The sequence below is a fragment of the Lytechinus pictus genome, chromosome 2, assembly GCF_037042905.1.
Source record: "Lytechinus pictus isolate F3 Inbred chromosome 2, Lp3.0, whole genome shotgun sequence".
Lineage (NCBI taxonomy): Eukaryota > Metazoa > Echinodermata > Echinoidea > Temnopleuroida > Toxopneustidae > Lytechinus > Lytechinus pictus.
This window is the reverse complement of record NC_087246.1, coordinates 38,951,620-38,971,537: the sequence shown is the minus strand read 5'-3', so window position 1 is coordinate 38,971,537 and position 19,918 is coordinate 38,951,620. Positions and strand designations below refer to the sequence as shown.

The window sequence follows — 19,918 nt, the reverse complement described above, 5'->3', positions numbered from 1 at the left end:
AGAGAGAGAAGGGGTGGGATGTATACCACTTTCATGTGACCAAGGCGACGAACCTATCATATTTCATGAATATGAATGAATTCAAATACTTAATCTACTGAAGATCGGAATGCAGAGATAATTCACCTGTACCCAAAACTAGATATATTCTGATCTTCAGTAGATATAGATGTAATTCTGACGTGTAAAATCGTCGAAAATTGTGAACTCTGGGAATTGAATAAATTTGTTGGAAAGCATGCCTTGCGTATATACTTATATATACATGTATACATGTATGTATATATATATTATATATACTGTATATATACATATATATATATATATATATATATATATATTGGCGAAGAAGCTCAAAAAGCATTGAAGCTAGAGACGTAGCCTGGATTTCTTCAACTTTTATTCGTACAAGCTTTCGGCCATTTAGTTCGGCCTTCTTCAGGTATCTGAAGATGTAAAAGACACAATGGCTTTACATGTACCATGCATATATTTGGATCAATTTACTAAATATAGGTATATCTTAAAAGAAAATGTTTTACATCGGTAATGTTTAATTAGGATTATCCAATAGCTATTAAAATCAATTAAGTTTACGCAGATTTTTATTACAAACATTTTTTTAAAGTATGTAGACATATAATACATATATCTCAAAATGTATAATAATACATATATCTCAAAATAATACATATATGTCAAAACAGTATATATCTCAAAAGAAGTTGTGTTGTATTGGTGATGCTTAATTAAGATTATCCAAAAGCTAAAATAGATTAGTTTGATGGTAAGAAACCAGATATTTATAATGTATTTATATGGTATACATCACTTATTTATCGCAGTACCACATATATTATTGTTACATCTACCTTATATAATACTTTGTGTAATTACCAGCACTACCAAGGATATTGGAGTAGGATTTGTTTGGGTATCTGCGCGTATGTGAGAGTGTATGTGACTGCGAGTAAGATAACTTACATACATAAGTTCACGTGCTTAGACGCGAATGTATATAATTCAATTATACTCTCATAAAATATTCGTAATAAAAATATGTGCAAACTAATCTATTTTAGCTTTTGGATAATCTTAATTAAGCATCACCAATACAACACAACTTCTTTTGAGATATATACTGTTTTGACATATATGTATTATTTTGAGATATATGTATTATTATACATTTTGAGATATATGTATTATATGTCTACATACTTTAAAAAAATGTTTGTAATAAAAATCTGCGTAAACTTAGTTGATTTTAATAGCTATTGGATAATCCTAATTAAACATTACCGATGTAAAACATTTTCTTTTAAGATATACCTATATTTAGTAAATTGATCCAAATATATGCATGGTACATGTAAAGCCATTGTGTCTTTTACATCTTCAGATACCTGAAGAAGGCCGAACTAAATGGCCGAAAGCTTGTACGAATAAAAGTTGAAGAAATCCAGGCTACGTCTCTAGCTTCAATGCTTTTTGAGCTTCTTCGCCAATATATTACTCACTGAAGCACCCACGCAATGTTTAGGTCCTTGCTCATCACAATTATATATATATATATATATATATATTATATATATATATATATTATATATGTGTGTGTGAGGGTGAGTTAGCGTGTGTGCTGCGTAAACGTCAGTAAACCAAACGAGAGAAAGTATAGAGGAAAGAGAGAGCAAAAGTGGATAATGGCTTTAAAGCACATGGGTTTGAAGTCCACATGTTTGTGATTAAGTCAAAACTGGCCAAACAATAAGAAAGTTGTAAACAGCATTGTTATGGCGGCTTGGAGTAAAAATGGCAGAGGTAAAAGTGGCAAAGGTAAAAATGGCAAAGGTAAAAATGGCAAAGGTAAAAATGGCAGAGGTAAAAATGGCAGAGGTAATAATGGCAGAGGTAAAAATGACAGATATATAAATGGTCAGTCTTAAACCCCCATGCCAAAAAATCCAGAAGCCCTTCCATGCATACAGTAGATTAAAATAAGAAAGGTTCTGAGAAGAGAGTTTGAATTATAATGTTTGATTAATGGAAAGGGAAACATTTTTAAATGATACTGTAGATCTTCTGCACCAAATTGATAACACTTGAGTTGGTATTTCTTATATTTTCCTGGACTTACATGCACGGACTTCTCATGTTAAATTGCTCTTCTAATATTCATATTTGAAGCACACTTTGGATCCCAAGTATTATACTTAATTCATTACAGGGGAAATTCACACAAAGTTTATTGTAGAAATAGCAGCAACTAATTAAACTGATATTGGTGGGTGTTTTAGGGAATCCATCAAATATTTAAAAAGCTATTAGAATTTTACATTTTAACGGTGACGTCATTTGCGAGCAGTTTTTCCCACATAATGGTGTAATGAAAAATAAAAATGAAATATCATTTTCTTAATAAAATAAAAATGGTTTTTATTGTACCCTAAGTTTATCAACATACAAATCATTTCACATCCGCTCCTGAAAGATTTTTTTGGGCAATCATGAACCACTGATTAAAAAATTGTAAAGTTTTGGTGCATAAAATACGGGGCAGCTGCTAGTAAATCCGTGTTGATGGGTGGGGGGATGACTGAAATATTTTGTCATTTTTTTGCAATCATGTTTTTAGATATGCAAGGAATTGTCATTGATATGTCCACAGTGGCGTACCGTAGGTCACGGCATTGGGGGAGGGGGGCACCAGCAAAATTTTTGAATCACTGAGTGAGTGCACTAGTGAGCGCGCGAAGCGCGCTCAGTTGCCAGTTATACTGACCTAATAGAGACATTTTAAGGACAATGTCATTAAACGGATATGTATCTCACTAATCAAATAATGCGAGCGCGAAGCGCGAGCTGAAATTTTGTTATATTCACACCTAAAAAGGGACATTATAATCAAATTTGTGTAATCATGATAGGTACCTGTCTCGCTAAACAATGCGAGCGCGAAGCGCGAGCTGAAAACTTAGATAATTCAGACCTGAAGTGGGGCATTCTAAGGTTTCTTTGTAGGAATTCACTAGGACCATACGTATTTCATTAACCAAATGATGCGAACGCGAAGCGCGACCTTAAAATTTTTGATATTCAGATCAGAAGAAGGGACATTTTAAGGACTGATTTTAGGAATTCATGAAGAGCAGACATATCTCACCAATCCACTAATGCGAACGTAATCACGGACAGGAAATGTTTCATATATACGAAGACCTTAACATGAGGCAATCACTTTTTGAGTCATGAAAAAGAAGCATATGTAACTACGTAAAACAACGATAACTCAAGTGCTAGGAAATATATTTGGTTTATATTGACTTGAAAACGGGATGTTTTAGTACAACAGGATTATATATCTCGTTAAACAGACAATGCGAGCACCAGGAACAATGAAGACGTAGGCCCTGGGCAAATTATGTTTCATAAAGTTATGATAAAAATGTTTCTTATGTATAATGTAACATAACATAATTATAATATAATATAACATTATAATGAATAATATTTTCTTCTTTCCCACTTCGCTTCTCTTCCTTTCTCCCTCTTTTCTCCTTTTCCCACTTTCCCCGGTTTTTTTTTTGGTCAGCCGATGGGGGGATGTGCCCCCCATGCCCCCCGTAGTTACGCCACTGTATGTCCATATGGCAAATACCCTCCAATTATCTTTTTTACCCCATGATGGTTAATGGTTTTATTAGAGATTACATTCAAAATGTTTTGACATTCCATCTTAATCCCTTCCCAAAGACCCCAACATTGATGAATTGGAAGAAACGGGGGTTTCTCTTCAATGTTATAATTTCGTTTGGAAATGGTGAACTGGCTCTTTATTTGCATTTTATGATTCAATAATATTGTTTCATTTGTTAAGCGGTATTTTAGGAAGAATTTTCACCAATAAAACAATTATCTCTTGTGATTTTTTTTCCATTTCTTTCGTAAAAACTGGGGGGGGGGGGGGGGGATGTTTGTACAGGCCATCCCCCGCTCCTCGAAAAGTGGGGGATATATCCCCCCATCCCCCCGGGGTTTACGCCAGTGCAGTGGCTAGTATATGACCTCTGTCAATTTAACCTCTGCCATTTTTACCTCTGCCCATTTTACCTCTGCCATTTTTACCTCTGCCATATTTACCTCTGCCATTATTACCTCTGCCATTTTTACCTCTGCCATTTTTACCTCTGCCATTATTACCTCTGCCATTTTTACCTCTGCCATATTTACCTCTGCCATTATTACCTCTGCCATTTTTACCTCTGCCATTTTTACCTCTGCCATTATTACCTCTGCCATTATTACCTCTGCCATTTTTACCTCTGCCATTTTTACCTTTGCCATTTTTACCTCTGCCATTTTTACCTCTGCCGTTTTTACCTCTACCATTATTACCTCTGCCGTTTTAACCTCTGCCATTTTTACCCGGCACCGTTATGGCGACTTCAAAAACTCCTATACGTATTTGCTTCAATAGGCCTACACAAAATGACGAAAATAACTTTTTATCATAGCCCCACGAGAGAAAATTGAAAACCATATATTCCTGATTATTACATGACAATATTGATGGGAGAGATGTTCTACCCAGATAGCAATTTAATGTTGATGTAACTTTACCATATTGTTAAAAGTAAATTATAATAACGTTTACTGGATAACGCTACATTGATGTATGTTTGGGCATTGATTTTACGTTATTGTAACGTTTACAGTTATGAGCCAAAAATGGGGGGCTGACCATGTAAAAAATCACAATCATATGGTCATTTTTGCGTTTTTGTACACGGTTTTGGAAAAACTAAATGGGGGGCTGAACCCCCCCCCCCGCTTCCGCGGCCCCTGTCACATGGTTTCAGAGAGACACTATATCCAAAAGGCGCACACACCAAAACAATAATTCGATACGGCACATGCACAAAGAACTTTCTTCTCATTTGCATAATTTTCAAATTGTGTGCTCACTGTTCATTAGACATCGGGATTTTCATATAAATTAAATCAAATGAACTATGCAAGAGGGTTTGTGGCATGCATTTTTTCCAATAACGTAAAAAAAGGTCTATTAACATTCCACATGTTCATTCAAGCGTGAATGTTTACCAAACGGCTTAGAATCATGAAGCATCAATTAGTCATGAACATATCCAAAAAGAGGTTAATATTAATTTCAGTTCCCAAAACGAAACAATACAAGTTTGCTTATGATATTTGAAAATCGCATTTTTTGTTTTCATTAAATATTAATTGAACCGTGAAATGACGAGTATTGTTGAACCATGGATAGTAGGTCCATGGTTGAATATACTTGAAGCATCCCACAAACTTTCATGGGCCCAATATTGTCTGAGGACAATAGGGACTCTATTAGTACGCTTGTGCATCATGGGCCCATCCATTTCTTTGTCATAGTTGATGCTGGATACACTAGACTAAGTGTTAATTGAAATTGGATCCCCTTAACCCCCACCAAAAAAAACGAAACAATGATGATAATAAAAGTCGTAAAAATAATAAGAATAAGAATAATACTTTTTTTAAATGATATAATATAGGGCCTAGGTCGACACTCACATATTCAAGCATCGTCTATTGTGCTATACTGCCCTCTTCCGATTCAATTTATACATTGAAAATTGCGTTGTTTTCGCAACATGCAGCTGTGCTGTTGCCAAGCATTCGATCGTGCATAGCACAGCGAGCTGGATTTGATCGGAGTCATATGAATCTCTGAAACGAATCAAACTACGCTTTTTATTCAAAAATTCACCACTGGTTAGGATTAGAAGAAAGATGAATATACTTCGAGTATAATGATCGCCATAGAATCTTTGCCGATAGATACATCTATTACTCCATTAAAACAACATCATCTATTAAATCGAAGAGGAAAGTTGACTCGAAGTAAACTTCGTCCAGTCGCCCGGCCCAAGAGCATCCAGCGCAACCCCGATGGATTGTCGTGTTCGCAGTTGACGCCGGTGCAGCCATCAAGTCCTCAGTCAGTCTTGTGTGTTGCTGACAATAAAAGTGTTGCTTCTGTTTCTTCAACAAGAAAGTGCCCCCGCAGGAAATTAAAGTCGGGTGATACAGATAATAAAAAGGTGAAGCCTCCCGGCATGCCCGGGAAGTTACCCCGAATTAAAAAGAAAGATGAGGGACTTGCAAGAAAATCTGGAAGGCGTTCAAGCACAGCAGTCTCGGCATCGGAACATTCAGATTCACAATATCATCCAAAAAATCAAACTCAAAGACAAAGCCTGAAAAATGAATCAATTACAGAAGATGGTGATAAAGCCAAACCTCAGAAGAAAAAGACAAAATCAGTGTACATCTTAGAAGCAATTAAACCAAATAATGTTCAATCAGAAAAGGAGAAATTCATGCGATTAAGGGGTCGTTACAACCCTGAATTTGAATATGATAATCCAGCATCCGAAAAGGTGATGAAGAGCTATAGTCAAGCTTCCAACAAACTTGTACCTCAGGTAAGCTAAGTTTTGTGGCATCGCATATTTCTGAGCACTGTCTGTAGTAGACAGCTGGCAGCCGTCTGTTTCGAGGAGTTTTTTAACATTTTATTTTTTTTTAAATTTCTCCTCATACACAGACGGCTCGCTAGCGTGCAGCCACCATTAGGGGACTTGCAATGCAAAATCCCCCCGTCGGGGCTCTTCAATTTTTGTCTTTAATGAGTAAAAATTTTGAAAATTCACGCGACCAAAATGCAAATTAATATTCCCTCTTGGCATCAATTGCCAAAAAACCGAGAAAAATCAAGTTAAAAGGAACAAAAACAGTGACTTACCTCGGCTGTCGCGCAAATTCACTTCCCCGTTTTATCCGATCTTAAGTACATAAACATATGGCCATTGAGTCCCCTGTACAGATTGCGCTAGAACTTCGGTCTCTGTATTTGGTGAGTGAAGCCAACGGAGTTCAGCTGAACAACCAAAATTAACAGAGACCGAAGCTTTTGGTCTATGTCTGTAGAAGCTGATGTACATGTAAATAAGATTGATTCGAACAGCTAATTTGTAGAGGTCTAGTTGTGATCTGTTTAATTTTTAGTAAAACTGAAGAATGGTGCATACATTTACATGTAACTGACCAGCAATTACTTGGCTAAACTTTGTTTAATGCCAAAGAGTAAATATCTACTAATTAAATTAGTAATTAAACAAAGATGGTACCGGTACAGTCTCAGCACCATCTTTTTTTGTCCTGCTGAAATATGTTGACTACGGTACACTTACTCAGGATGCATGGTACATGTAGGAATTGTCGGGTTTTTAAAAAATAAATCCCTAGAAAAGAAGGTTTACATCAGGGTCGGCGATCCTAGGGATAGGGAGGGGGGCACAGTGCTCCCTTTACTTTTTGAAGCACCGAAAAAGGGCCCTTTTTTATGCAAGAAAGATGCCCCTCATGAACGTGTACTGTGCCCCTTGTACCTGAGGAGGACCCGTTTTAGGTGTTAGCAAGTGCCATTTCTTGTGTCGGTGCCAATTTTTACAAAAAATGCCCCCTAATGAATGTGTTCTGTGTCCCTTTCACTTGAGAAGGACCCGTTTTATATGTGAGCAAGTAACCCCATGGCTATTGTAAGTGCCCTTTCTTGAATCAGTGCCGCTTTTTACCCAAGAAAACACATGTTCTGTGCCCCTTTCACCTGAGAAGGACCCCTTTAATGTGTTAACGAGTGCCCCTTTGAAACAAGAAAACAGTATTCTCATTTTTATATGTTACTACTAATGAAGGAAAAAAAACTTTTAAGAATAATCATACATGCCTTTAGTTTCATGAGTCATGTGAGTGGGGTAGATAAGCAGTGGCATACAGATGGGGGGGGGGGGACTCTTGCCCCCCCCAAAAAAAAAAAATTACAACCAAGAAAAAAGAGAGAAAAGATAAGAGAAGGAAAGAGACAATGGTGAAATATTTAATTTTCTGAATATTATGTCAAATTCTATCACAAAATTGGATTTTCATCATGAAATGTCAAAATTTTTGCTTGCTCGCAGCTTCTTATAAACTTTACGTGATACAACACATCTAGGCCCTTAAATCTTTTTCGCTCATCACACCACTGTAGATTAGTCTTTTTTTGTTTGTTTAAGATAGTGCCCTTTTTGAAAGAAAAGGTGCCCTTTTTCCCAGTGCCCCCCCCCTCCCCTCCCACTTTCAAATTCACCCCGCTGCCCCTGGTTTACATGTACCTTTCTAATATATGTGCTTTTCAATCCTTTGCATTTATTTCTACTCTAAGGCTTTGAGGATCATGGAGACTGCTCTAGATAGATATGGAAGCTATGAGGCTTTTGAGGAGGCTATTGCTGGGGCCCGACTTACAGAAACAGAGTTCACTGGACTCTTCAAAGGATTTGTTAATGCAGAAGGACTGGATAATCAAGTTTACTTGAATCTAACCCCCGATCTTTTGTCTCGAGCAGTTATGACCAGACTAAGATCACGACCTACCATGAATGTGAACAGTAAAGTATTGAGGAGAGGTTGGGCCAGAGGATTACTTCAGCATGAGATTGGTAAGTTTTTAATCTGTTATGAAGTTTCAAATACAGAAAACACAGATTTGGTAATTAACCTTCTGTTTGATTTGACAATTTTAAGGCCATGAAAGAAAAATTACTGGCATCATTTTAAGAAATTTAATCGTAATCAGGATCTATTTATTATTGAAAGCTAACATATCTGAATCCAATATTTATTCTTCAATAAACAAAGGAGAGAAAGTAAAGTTAACCTCAGTATTACTATATTTGTTTAAAGTACTACAGTTATCATTGGTATCTACTATGACATGTTTGCAGGTTACATACATGTACCATTTCAAGTTGCAAATTACAATGATGATGTTTTTTTCTATTAGGAACTCATTATATGAGAAGTGCTAACAACCGCTACCAACCCTGGCACAACAACCGAGGTCGTAAACGACACAAGCTACTTCCAATGAATCCTACAGAGGAGGGTTTAGCCAGTCTTCACAGTGTCCTAGGGAGGGATGATCCTTGTTTATGGAGGTCAGCAATGCTCTATTATACTGTCTATCAGGCATCTCTACTGCCATTCAGGGAATTATTTGAACACCTGTCGAGGTTTATCCAAAGCCCTGAGGTTCGCTGGGACTATTGTATGCGGGCAAAGAGAGGGCAAGTGGACACTTCTAAACCAGGTTTGTGAATGGAATTTCAATTCCATTATTCATCCTTACTATACTATCAAGAATAGCAATTCATAGCGTACATGTCAACTGATGGTCGTTGGTCTTTCTTACATTTCCTGTAGAAGTGCAGTTTGTACGAAGATCTTTAGTCAATAGATTTCATTTCAAAGCAATCCTGTTTTTAGGCTGGACAATTCAACAAGTTAAAGAGGTGACTGGTCCAAGCTAATTTCACATCATGTTTTTTTGTGTAATTAAAAAAGAAAAATTCATACATGTTTTGGTCACCCAAAACTGATGGTAGAAGATAAATTGAATGATTAGCATCGCCCATGTGTATTACACGTCCTCAAATATCTGAACACTTATTTAGCCTAAGATAGATTTATCCCTTGTTATAATTTCTTGTCCTGCTTGTGTCTCAGGTTGTTTCAACAAGGATCAAGTATACCTCAATGGTGCTCTTCAGGTTTTACGCTTCCGCTTTGAGATCGACTTCCATGCCCTGGTCAAGATGGGACGTGTGGCTTATCAGGACATAGAGCGATTGCGGAATGAGGCAGTCTTTGCTGAAGGCGTCGTCAGCGTTCCATCCTTCATGGCAGATAAAGATAAATACTTGCAGAATCTGAATGAGATCAGACTCAAGAACAGGCTAACAGACAAAGAACTCTGTGAGGTATTTCCTGTGATGGAAAGCTGCACTTGATGATTACCTCATGATCTCGCTTGTTTGAAGTAGCCTTATGAAATTGTGTGTGTAGCTCCTACCAATCTGTTTTACTTGAATGATAGAATATGCCGAATAACACTGCATCTATGAAAGAGATAGAAAGGTCTATAACATTCTCTATCCACCATTTAAATGATAGATGATTTTACGTGTTACTTTATCAGAAGAGTGCAAAATTCTGGAAGAATATTTCAACTGACAGAGATTCCGACATAACAGGGTACTATGTATTCTTCCATTCCATTTACCCACTGACTTTGTTCATATGCACACTCATATTCAATGACATTTGGTTACTGGTACTGGAGAAGGGATTAGATTTTTATAACTGTAAGCTGTTTCCAATTATGTGAGATTGCTATTTGCTGTTTCAATTCATTACGACGGTGGATAAATGAAAGGTACTAGAACTACTTGATTCAAGCACATGAGCTAGAATAATTGAAGTATTCTGTTACCATCTGCTGGTGTTGTGATTTGTGAAAGTCTTGGACGTTTGAAAGGTTGTCGATATCATGTTGCAGAAAGAGTTAGAATCAAATACTTGCTTTTATTAGGCCTACTTGAATTGTGTTCTCGTGCAACTAATTCTGCAACAGGTCCTGGGCCTGATATGAAGATTGGTCAAATCAATCTTGCCTAGATGGAAAGCCAGGAGCTCTCCATATATTCAGAGCGTTGGTGCATGTGCAGTTTATTTACCAATTTGCAATTCTTGGATGAATGATAATAACATTGATGCCTGTACACAGTTTTGATTTATCAGATAAACACATATCTGTGTACGTGAGGGCCCATCTTCCATTATTCTGATTTTTGATAGTCTTGTTTGGTAATCTTATGGTTTCACATCTTTGTTTCTTTGGGATATAAGCTTGTAACATTGAAGAGGAAGAAGAAGAATGACAAGGCTCATTGAGAAGATGTGTGAGACAATATTTGGCTGATTATGTAAATTATGATATGAAAGTGTGTCACCTTGCCAATATTAGTGACAAGAATTATGAGTAAGTACACAAGTATTGTAATGTTTTTATATACCATTTATAATACATAACAAAAAAAATTGTTATAGAATGCTAACTTGCCAATATATGAATATCGTGAATCAAAGACAATCATATTGATTGCTTTGAATCAATTTAATCAATGTTAAACAAATCAATATGAACAAGAAATTGGTAATTCATGCATGACGAGTTGAATAAGAACTTTCTTTATTGGTTGAACAAATTACTGCTGTTTATAATTTGATATTTGAAGCAATTATTTGATTGTTTGATGTTAATGGTGTGTTCTTGGAGATGAGTTACCTGTTATATTAACAGATGCAACCTATGTTATGATTGAATGCAACTCTAGTACGTGCTTTACGACAAACATGTCTATCAGATTACATGGAACAGTCATGTAATATTTGTTGAAATGAACTACTGGTGGAGTGAATTTCATGAAAAAAAATAAACCTTGCTCATTTTTTTTAATGAAAAGTCGCTTCATCAGTAGTTCATGTCCACAATTACATGACTGTTCCATGCAGCGCTGGTTCCATGTCATCTGATTTGTAGTAAACCATGCACTAAAGAGTTGCATTCAATCATAGCATAGGTTGCATCTGTTTATATGAGATGATTCACTGATAAATGGTGATGGACCTTCACTATATCTCTCTTATTTCATCGTTGATTGCAGGCTGTGTGTTCATTCTCTGGTATACATCTAAACTTTTATTTGTGACATGATCAACACTCTTAGATTATACTCTTCATAGGAGTTCTAAGAATTTCTTAGGATAAAACCAACAAAAAAAGGGTTCTATCTATTTCCCCTTCACATCAATTTAAATTGCTTTATGAAATTATTCTATAACTGCATCATCCTTGGATGACATGGTACATGGGGGGGGGGCAGTCAAATATATTGCTGTACACACACGTGGCCAAGTAATTTCCAAACACCCCCTAAACGAGTTTTTCTCTGTGTGCAAATAGCCCCCATAACAAGTTTTTCGCTGGCTTTATTTACACGTTTTGGCCCCTAAACAAGTTGTTGCCAAAATATGGCCTCGGAGAAAAAGCTTGGGGAAAAAACATACCCTTAACACATTTGGCTAGTCTTAAAAAAAAGCTTTGGGGAAAAAAATACACCCTAAATACGTTTGACCCGGCAATTGACCAGTCTTTTAAAACCACCCTTTTTCTTGAAAATTGGTGTTTTTGATACCCTTAATGAGTCCATGCGCAAACCGCGTCAAAAACTGAAAAAACACCCCTTTAAACAAGTTTTTTGGTCACGCGTCTGTACAGAAATATATTTGACTGCCCCCCCCCCCCGGGATAATAGTCTCGTCATGTAGTGAGTATTATACCTATAATGTTTCTACATACCATAAGTCAATGTGAAATATACATGTATATATCTTGTGCCTTTAAAGAATGTCTTTGAAATAGAAGATTGTGGTGCTCATATTATATTATCTTAACATGACAATACAAATAATTATTAAAAAAAACATCTTAACGTGACTATGTGGACTGTTATTTTTTTTATATTGGATTTCTAGAAGTGAGATGTAGAGACCTCAGGGGCCGTTTCATAAAGCTGTTCGTAAGTTACAAGTGACTTAAGGAACAACTGGTGATCCTTTCTTGTGGTAAATGGTATACACAGAAATGTTCATTGGCGTTGGTTTAGCGCAAAAGAAAGGTTCACCAGTCGTTCTAAAAGTCACTTTTAACTTACAAACAGCTTTATGACCCCCCCCCCCCAAAAAAAATGGTTTAATTTAAACTCTGGTCTACAACAGTACTTATTGATAGCCAATAGTGACACATATCTCTGAACACAATACATTCAATTTATCAGCTCCTTTGAAAGTGAATTCATTCCTATCTTTCTGAAAAAAACTGAAAAAGTTTTCCTCACCATTGCAGCATGAAGAAAGCACAATAATCAGAATCAACCGGGGGGTCCACTTCCATTGACGAGTGGATACCATGCACGACCGTGGGGTCTCGAAAAAGCACCCTAATCACGTATTTTCTATATTCTGAAAATGCACCCCTTAACAAGTATTGGCGTGTGAAACCCTACCCTTAACAAGTATTAGAAACAAAACGATACTCTTGGCAAGAATTCCCTGAATTGAACCCCTAAACAAGTAATTGTTATGTCATGCACGGACGTTGGTCGTCGGTTTTACCTTTACGCCGGGGGGGGGGGCCACTTACATTGACGAGTGGATACCATGCGCGACCAAAAAAACACGTAAAAAGGATGTCTTTTTCAAGATAGGGCACGTTACGTACGTGTCAAAAACACAAAAATAATGAAAAAAGGGTATCAATTTCGCTAGGAAAGTTACGTGTTTAGGGTCAAATTTGCGGGGATGATAAAACAAATTAAAATGTTTTATAAAGGATGTCCTTTTTACCCCAATCCTACGTGTTTAGAGTCCAATTTGCGCGAGGTGTGGAAAGTGGGGTCGTACTATAAACCAAATGAAAACCGACAACCGAAGGACCCGTGACATATAACAATAAAATATTCCTGTACTTGTTTAGGGGCTCATTTCAGAAAATATTTGCCAAGAGTATCGTTTTGTTCCCAATACTAGGGTTTCACACGCCAATACTTGTTAAGGGGTGCATTTTAAGAATATGGAAATTACGTGTTTAGGGTGCTTTTCGAGACCCCATGGTCGCGCATGGTATCCACTCGTCAATGGAAGTGGCCCCCCCGGGACCTTTACCTACATCATTGGGTACGGCCCCACCTCCCACACCTCGTGCAAATCGTACTCTAAACACGTAGTGTTGACTGTTGGGGCAAAAAGTACATCCTTTATAAAACATTTTAGTCTTGTTTATACCCTGCAAATCTGACCCTAAACACGTAGCTTTCCTAGCGAAATAGATACCCTTTTTTCATTAATTTAGTGTTTTTGACACCCTTATTACATTACGTACGTAACGTGCCCTATCTTGAAAAAGACATCCTTTTTACGTGTTTGTTTGGTCGCGCATGGTATCCACTCGTCAATGTAAGTGGCCCCCCGGGATATTTACATACATGTGTGTATCCCTGAATGTTTTCTTGTAATGAAAAAAGTTGCAGATATTATATTACAAGTTAAATCATGAGTCAATCCAATTTTTTCTTCATTCTTAGGAGGATGCAATGTGAATAGAATTTAATATCTTGTAATAAAAATACAAAAGTGGGGTAATTACATCATCAGCTTGCTCGTTGCATATTTATGTGACGTGCATAAAATTGTTCCACCAAAATTATTCAAAATGTCAAAACTTCATATCAGTGTTTTGTTGGAATGATTGTAATTTATCTGTTCAAATCATTATTTTCAGCCTGGAATACCGCTTTAAAGGCTCGCTGGATCATGATTTGTTTTATAGGTCTCTCAAATTTTGTTAACGTCTTATTGTTCAATATACATGTACATGCTGGAAATCACATATACACATGCACCCACACTGAAGTACAAATGCACATTAATTTTCTTTCTTTGTAATTCCTCTAAATTCTTTCACCTCAAAATATTAGATTTGAATGTGCCTTTTCACTGCTTTATAGATATCCAAGTAACAAATTCGCTTTTTTAACACAAATGACTTCTTTTTAGCCTTGCCTATAAATTACACATGATCAACATAACTCATTCACAAAGAACAAATAATAACTCAGACATGTTTTTAAATATATGCTTTGAAATTTTCAGAATTGACTTTATTTCACATTTCAACTTAAATAAGTGCAATCAAATTCACCATTAATCAAATTCACCATTAATTATGAAATATTTCACTCAGTGATATTCTCCCATGGCACCATAATATGAAGGGATTGACAAAAACTTCTTGAAAGTCAGTTGCTTGAATTATGTTCCTTAGATATTGAATTATTTTCGTTAAAGAAATATCACATCCCATGTATGATGTATATATAAAATGAAATGATTGATATATGATATAAGTATCTGTTTAGGGGGTTTCTTTCCAAAATACAAACCATCCAATATTAGTTGGATTCCAGACATTCTTAAAAAAAAAACTAAATCTACCCGGTAATCATATTTCACTATCAATGAATATATCCTCATAAATACCACAAAAATACTCTGAGCAAATAAAGGAAACTTGTCAATTTAAAGGATTTCCACCACTACCTTCATATAAATATGTATAGATCTTTGCACATAATTGAATTCTACATTGCTTTATAATTATGTAGCAGCAATCAGCAACACCTAAACTTGCCCAATTATCACTTAAATGCTAACAGAAATCTACTTTTCCCTATATTTACACCAATACCAATTAATCTAGAACATCAGTTTATAACTGTTATCAAGCACCTTATCAATACTAGTGCAAAACACATAAACATAGATTGCACCAATTAACCATTGAAAGGGGTTTCTTCTACAAGAATATATTCTGGAAGGTTCAATGCAACACATTACAGTATCATAATCCTTGCATAAAACTCTTAGAATTATTAACAATCCATACAATAAAAATGAGCAAGGACAGATAAAGGGTTAAACATGATTACATTATAGAATGAATTTTGATTAAATGACAACTTGGGACTGAATTCTTACTCGTGCTCCGTAACATAAAGCCTACCAAGATTGTGGGGCTAATCTATACGATTGATCAGACGCAATAATGATAAAATAAATATGGGAGGGTAAAGATTGAGGAAAAGAAAAGGAAAGAAAGGAGAAATAAAAGTGAAACAAAAAGAAAGAAGGAAAAAAAAGTAACAAGTTGGTGGTAATAGTCAAACATGACTGGTCGCCTTTATACCCAACAACCGACCAACCCAATCAATGGTTTGATAATAAATTCAATCAATTATCACCTCACGATCAGTCAATAACTTTATGTCATGGGGATCCAGTCAAAATAAAATGGTTTAATTACACAAGACTTGGAGTAATGAAAGTATTGGAAATTGATTCACCTCAACCATATATAATATAGTTCATGAAACATAGTCCTCATAATACAACATTATGATACTTCTATGAGAGTAATGTAGTTATTTTCAGTAGTTTATACTACATTGGTCTATGATGTGTAGCAGCAATTGGCATCTAAAACTTGACCAATCACCATTATAAGGTTTTATTGACTAAGCAGAAATCTTCTTTTCCCTTTAAAGTGAATTTAAAAAAATACTAATATAAACAAATTCATACAGATGGGCACTACATACATAAACGTATGCATTTCTATTTTTTCAGATTAGTTTTTTTATTATATAGATTCGATCACACAAAGTACAGACATGATTTTGACATGCTTTAAGCAAAATTTAAAATAAAATAAAATACAGGAACCATTGACACAGACTTTCAGTATTGCAAAAAGTACACTTGGAAGCCGTTATATGGGGGGGGGGGGCGTGTCAAAGGAGAAGTTCACCCTGACGAAAAGTTTGTTGTAAAAATACCAGAAAAAATAAATACTGGTGAAGGTTTGACGAAAATATACGAATAAAATAAGAAAGTTACAAGAATTTCAAGTTTTTTATTTATGACGTAACAAACAAGCCAGCTGCCCCATAGGCTATATAATGCATAAATTTTACATTTTAATGGTTAATCATGACTTTAAAAATTCTCCTTTCAGGAGAATATGTGAAATAATTAGTTTGCTGATATACTGAAGGTACAATATAACCAATATTAATTCTTTTGAGAAAATGACAAATGCCTTGATTTTTCTATTTCATAATGCATGGGAACTCTGGAAGCCGCTCACGTATGATGCCACAAATCAAAACATCAAAATTCTAATGACTTTTAAAATCTTTGATGGACTTTCCTCAATCTTTCATCAATGTTTTTTTTTTACAATAAACTTTTTGTCAGGGTGAACTTGCCCTTTAAGTTTCCAATTATTAAAAGTTACCTTCTATCAGAGGAGTTGTAATCAGAATAACTTTCGATCCATTCATAAGACTTGCATTAATACTTTATAAAGCATGCATACAAACATGATCTCTTCCTTTGTCTAAACAGAAATAATAAAAGCTTTGTGAAAACATCCAAACTCACCCAAAATAATGGAAAGAATACACTTGAAAGAAGAGTATATTCATTTGATTGATTAACTGGAAGTAAGCATTGTGGTGTATTCTTATGGTGTATTTATCTAGACTTTTAATTAAATGTATTTCAAGCATCCCTGCATACATGCAAATATTTGGTTTATGTCTATAAGCTACATACATTGTTTAATATTGGTCAACACCCATTGGTATACCGGTAATTTAATCAGAAGCTCAGCAATGTATTTTTATCGTTATATATTACAATAATGAACAAATACTGGCAACTGCCATACAGAAGATTTCTACTCTCGATAAATAAAGGCAAGTCTACACAAAAGTTACACACAAAATATACTGCCATATATATTATTTTACAATTCTGTAAGAATTTATCCAAATAAACACAAAGTAATCGCTTTAGCTGTATGCCAATCCATTGTCTCATCAGGGAATTGTCTCATCAGTTCCCTTGTCAGATATTTCACTGTAATATTACTTTCAACAACAAAAAACCCACCCTAATTTCTTTCTTTAACAAAAAATCAGAGTAAATCTTAATAAAAATAGAGAAAATTACATCAAATACAATAAGTATGAATATGTCTATGTATAAGAATCTTACATAGGATATAGGACAACATTGCTTAGCAATACACTTTTAAAAATAAAAACAGATGAAAGGTGAATCTCACATGAAAATGTTTTGCTGTAGCACATGAAATAAAAGAGATGTTTTTTTGTGTGAATGATTAGGTTAGATATTATACAATAGTTCAGTTACCACAATAAATATACATGGCACCAAGCTACCACATATCAAGCTATATCCCAACAATTTTCAGGAATTCACATCACTTTTTAAGAGTTAACATAAAAAATATATATGTTGTAACATTTTGCAATATAAGTTTTTGAATCGACCCATTCTGCAAAGAACATCATGATTTCAAAATCAAAACACGTATGAGAGTAGAGTGACTATAAGAGCGTTAGTTCACAAAAGACAGGTGCAGAACTAACATGCATGAAATTACTGGTAAATACTGTGGTTTTTACTGTGTCTCTGGCGATGTACAAACTTCACCTTTTCAAGTAAATGTTGAAACATGGCCAAAGACATATCACACACTTAACAATTCGCTCTCCCCCCCCCCCCAATTGTATTTAGTGTACATTTAAACTAATACTGGTAATGGTGTACTGTATTGAATCAAAAATAAAATCAATCTTGGCTTGCTAATTCCAAGGTATAAGACTTGATTCATATTTTTAAAATAATCATAATCTTTAGTATTCTTCACCCCCTGTCTTTTTAGAGAGGGGGGGGGGGGTAAAATCACATTTTGAATATGATCTTGCTTTTAATTACTCTCACTGATTTGAAAAGAAGATTGATTCTGAGTAGCAAATTAAGACAATTTAAAGAATCTTTTCACACACATGGCACATAAGATATTCTGTCTTATTTCTTATGGCAAAGGTAATGGCATGACTGAATTATTTTGACATTGTGTCTAAAAAAATACCAAATAGGGTTCGAACAGGGCTTTTTTTTTGTATCAGAAAAGCAAATCACAATGGGTTGTAACATTGTCAATTACTTGTAGGTGATACTCGAATCATAAACACACAATCATTTCTTTGGAAGGCAAGAACTCATTCACAACCACTTTTCTGATGCATATTTGTTATGACCTACCTCTACGTGCATAGATATATATATTTCAAGAATGGTGATAAAAAGACATGGTTTTCTCAAATTCAAGCCTTATGTGGGTTTGATTAAAAATCAAGATGTAATGAGAAGTACAGATACACAAATGCAAATTATACATAAAATTCTGTTCTGAATTTTTCTAGTTTCCATTCAAATTAAATCTGCTCTCTAGCAAACCAAGAATTCATCACTATGAAATAGTGATAAGACAACCGTCCATTTATTATTGATTAATCTATTCATTATTGATCAAAATCAACCACAATTTTATCATACCAATAAAAAACTAGAAATTTGACATGTCCAAAGGACACAGATTTTTAACTCAACAACAATATCCTTTGTAGCAAAGGACATGAAGTAGAATGAATTCATATGACCTGCTATACAAAACTTTGATTGATATTGATAAATACTATTTATATCACCCCCAAATTCTAGGCATCAAATTTCTTATTCAAGATTTAATCTTATCTTGTTCGCGGACTGTACAAGTACATCATGCACATGTAGCCATATTGTACTGTAATTGCATTGTCCGTGTTGACCCAGAGGTTTTTCTAGCAAAATAATTTTTGTTTAAGATGAAATGGAGTTGATATTTAATGTTGCACTTAGTTTTGTTGTGCCAATAGGGTGATTTATTTGTACGAATTCATGAATAATAACAATAATTGAACCAGAGTACATTACATGCTCACAGTTCACTATAAAAAGGCGATCGAATGAAAGCTTAACCAGAAAAAGGTGGCATTTAATATTTGTGATGAAAGCCAGTTAATTTAACTGATGAGAGCATAGCGGATCACACAAATTGGCATCGTCTTTACTGGGGCTATTTCCCTATTAATATCAAATTACATTACATATTGAAATCAGAATATCAATTTCCGGGGACTTTTTCTGGTACATTCAAAGACTATTTTTCAAAACTACATGTTTGGCCATTTTGGAACCATTTTAATTGAGATGTTTAAATCGATGACTACCATTCTCATTGATGCATCTGAAGTGTTTGGCTAGTAATTTGCTAAGCATAATATATAATCTTCATCCATTCAAAGTCACTGACAAGGCTTCTTAAAAGTTGCATGTTATATCTCAAACCCTTCACATTACCACAATTTACTAACAATTATCAAAGTAAATCACTGAACTTGTACATGTAATATGGAAAGATACAAAGGCAAGTAAATGA

The 19,918-nt window shown here is 35.0% G+C and overlaps 1 protein-coding gene across 1 annotated transcript; it reads left to right on the top strand.

The window, feature by feature from the left end:
* The first annotated feature begins 5,624 nt into the window (after positions 1 to 5,624).
* LOC129254249 (microtubule-associated tyrosine carboxypeptidase-like) lies at positions 5,625 to 11,344 on the top strand. Its single transcript, XM_054892705.2, has 4 exons — positions 5,625 to 6,488; positions 8,270 to 8,546; positions 8,891 to 9,196; positions 9,613 to 11,344. The coding sequence occupies exons 1-4, from the start codon at positions 5,814 to 5,816 to the stop codon at positions 9,894 to 9,896; spliced, it is 1,542 nt and encodes a 513-aa protein (XP_054748680.2). The 5' UTR covers positions 5,625 to 5,813; the 3' UTR covers positions 9,897 to 11,344.
* Positions 11,345 to 19,918: the final 8,574 nt, after the last annotated feature.

What these genes read in the sequence shown, in the direction of transcription:
- LOC129254249 (XM_054892705.2), top strand. Translation starts at nt 5,814, where the DNA reads ATGATCGCCATAGAATCTTTGCCGATAGATACATCTATTACTCCATTA. An exon ending in CCAACAAACTTGTACCTCAG is followed by an intron (nt 6,489 to 8,269) that starts GTAAGCTAAGTT and finishes TTCTACTCTAAG; the next exon opens with GCTTTGAGGATCATGGAGAC. An exon ending in AGTGGACACTTCTAAACCAG is followed by an intron (nt 9,197 to 9,612) that starts GTTTGTGAATGG and finishes CTTGTGTCTCAG; the next exon opens with GTTGTTTCAACAAGGATCAA.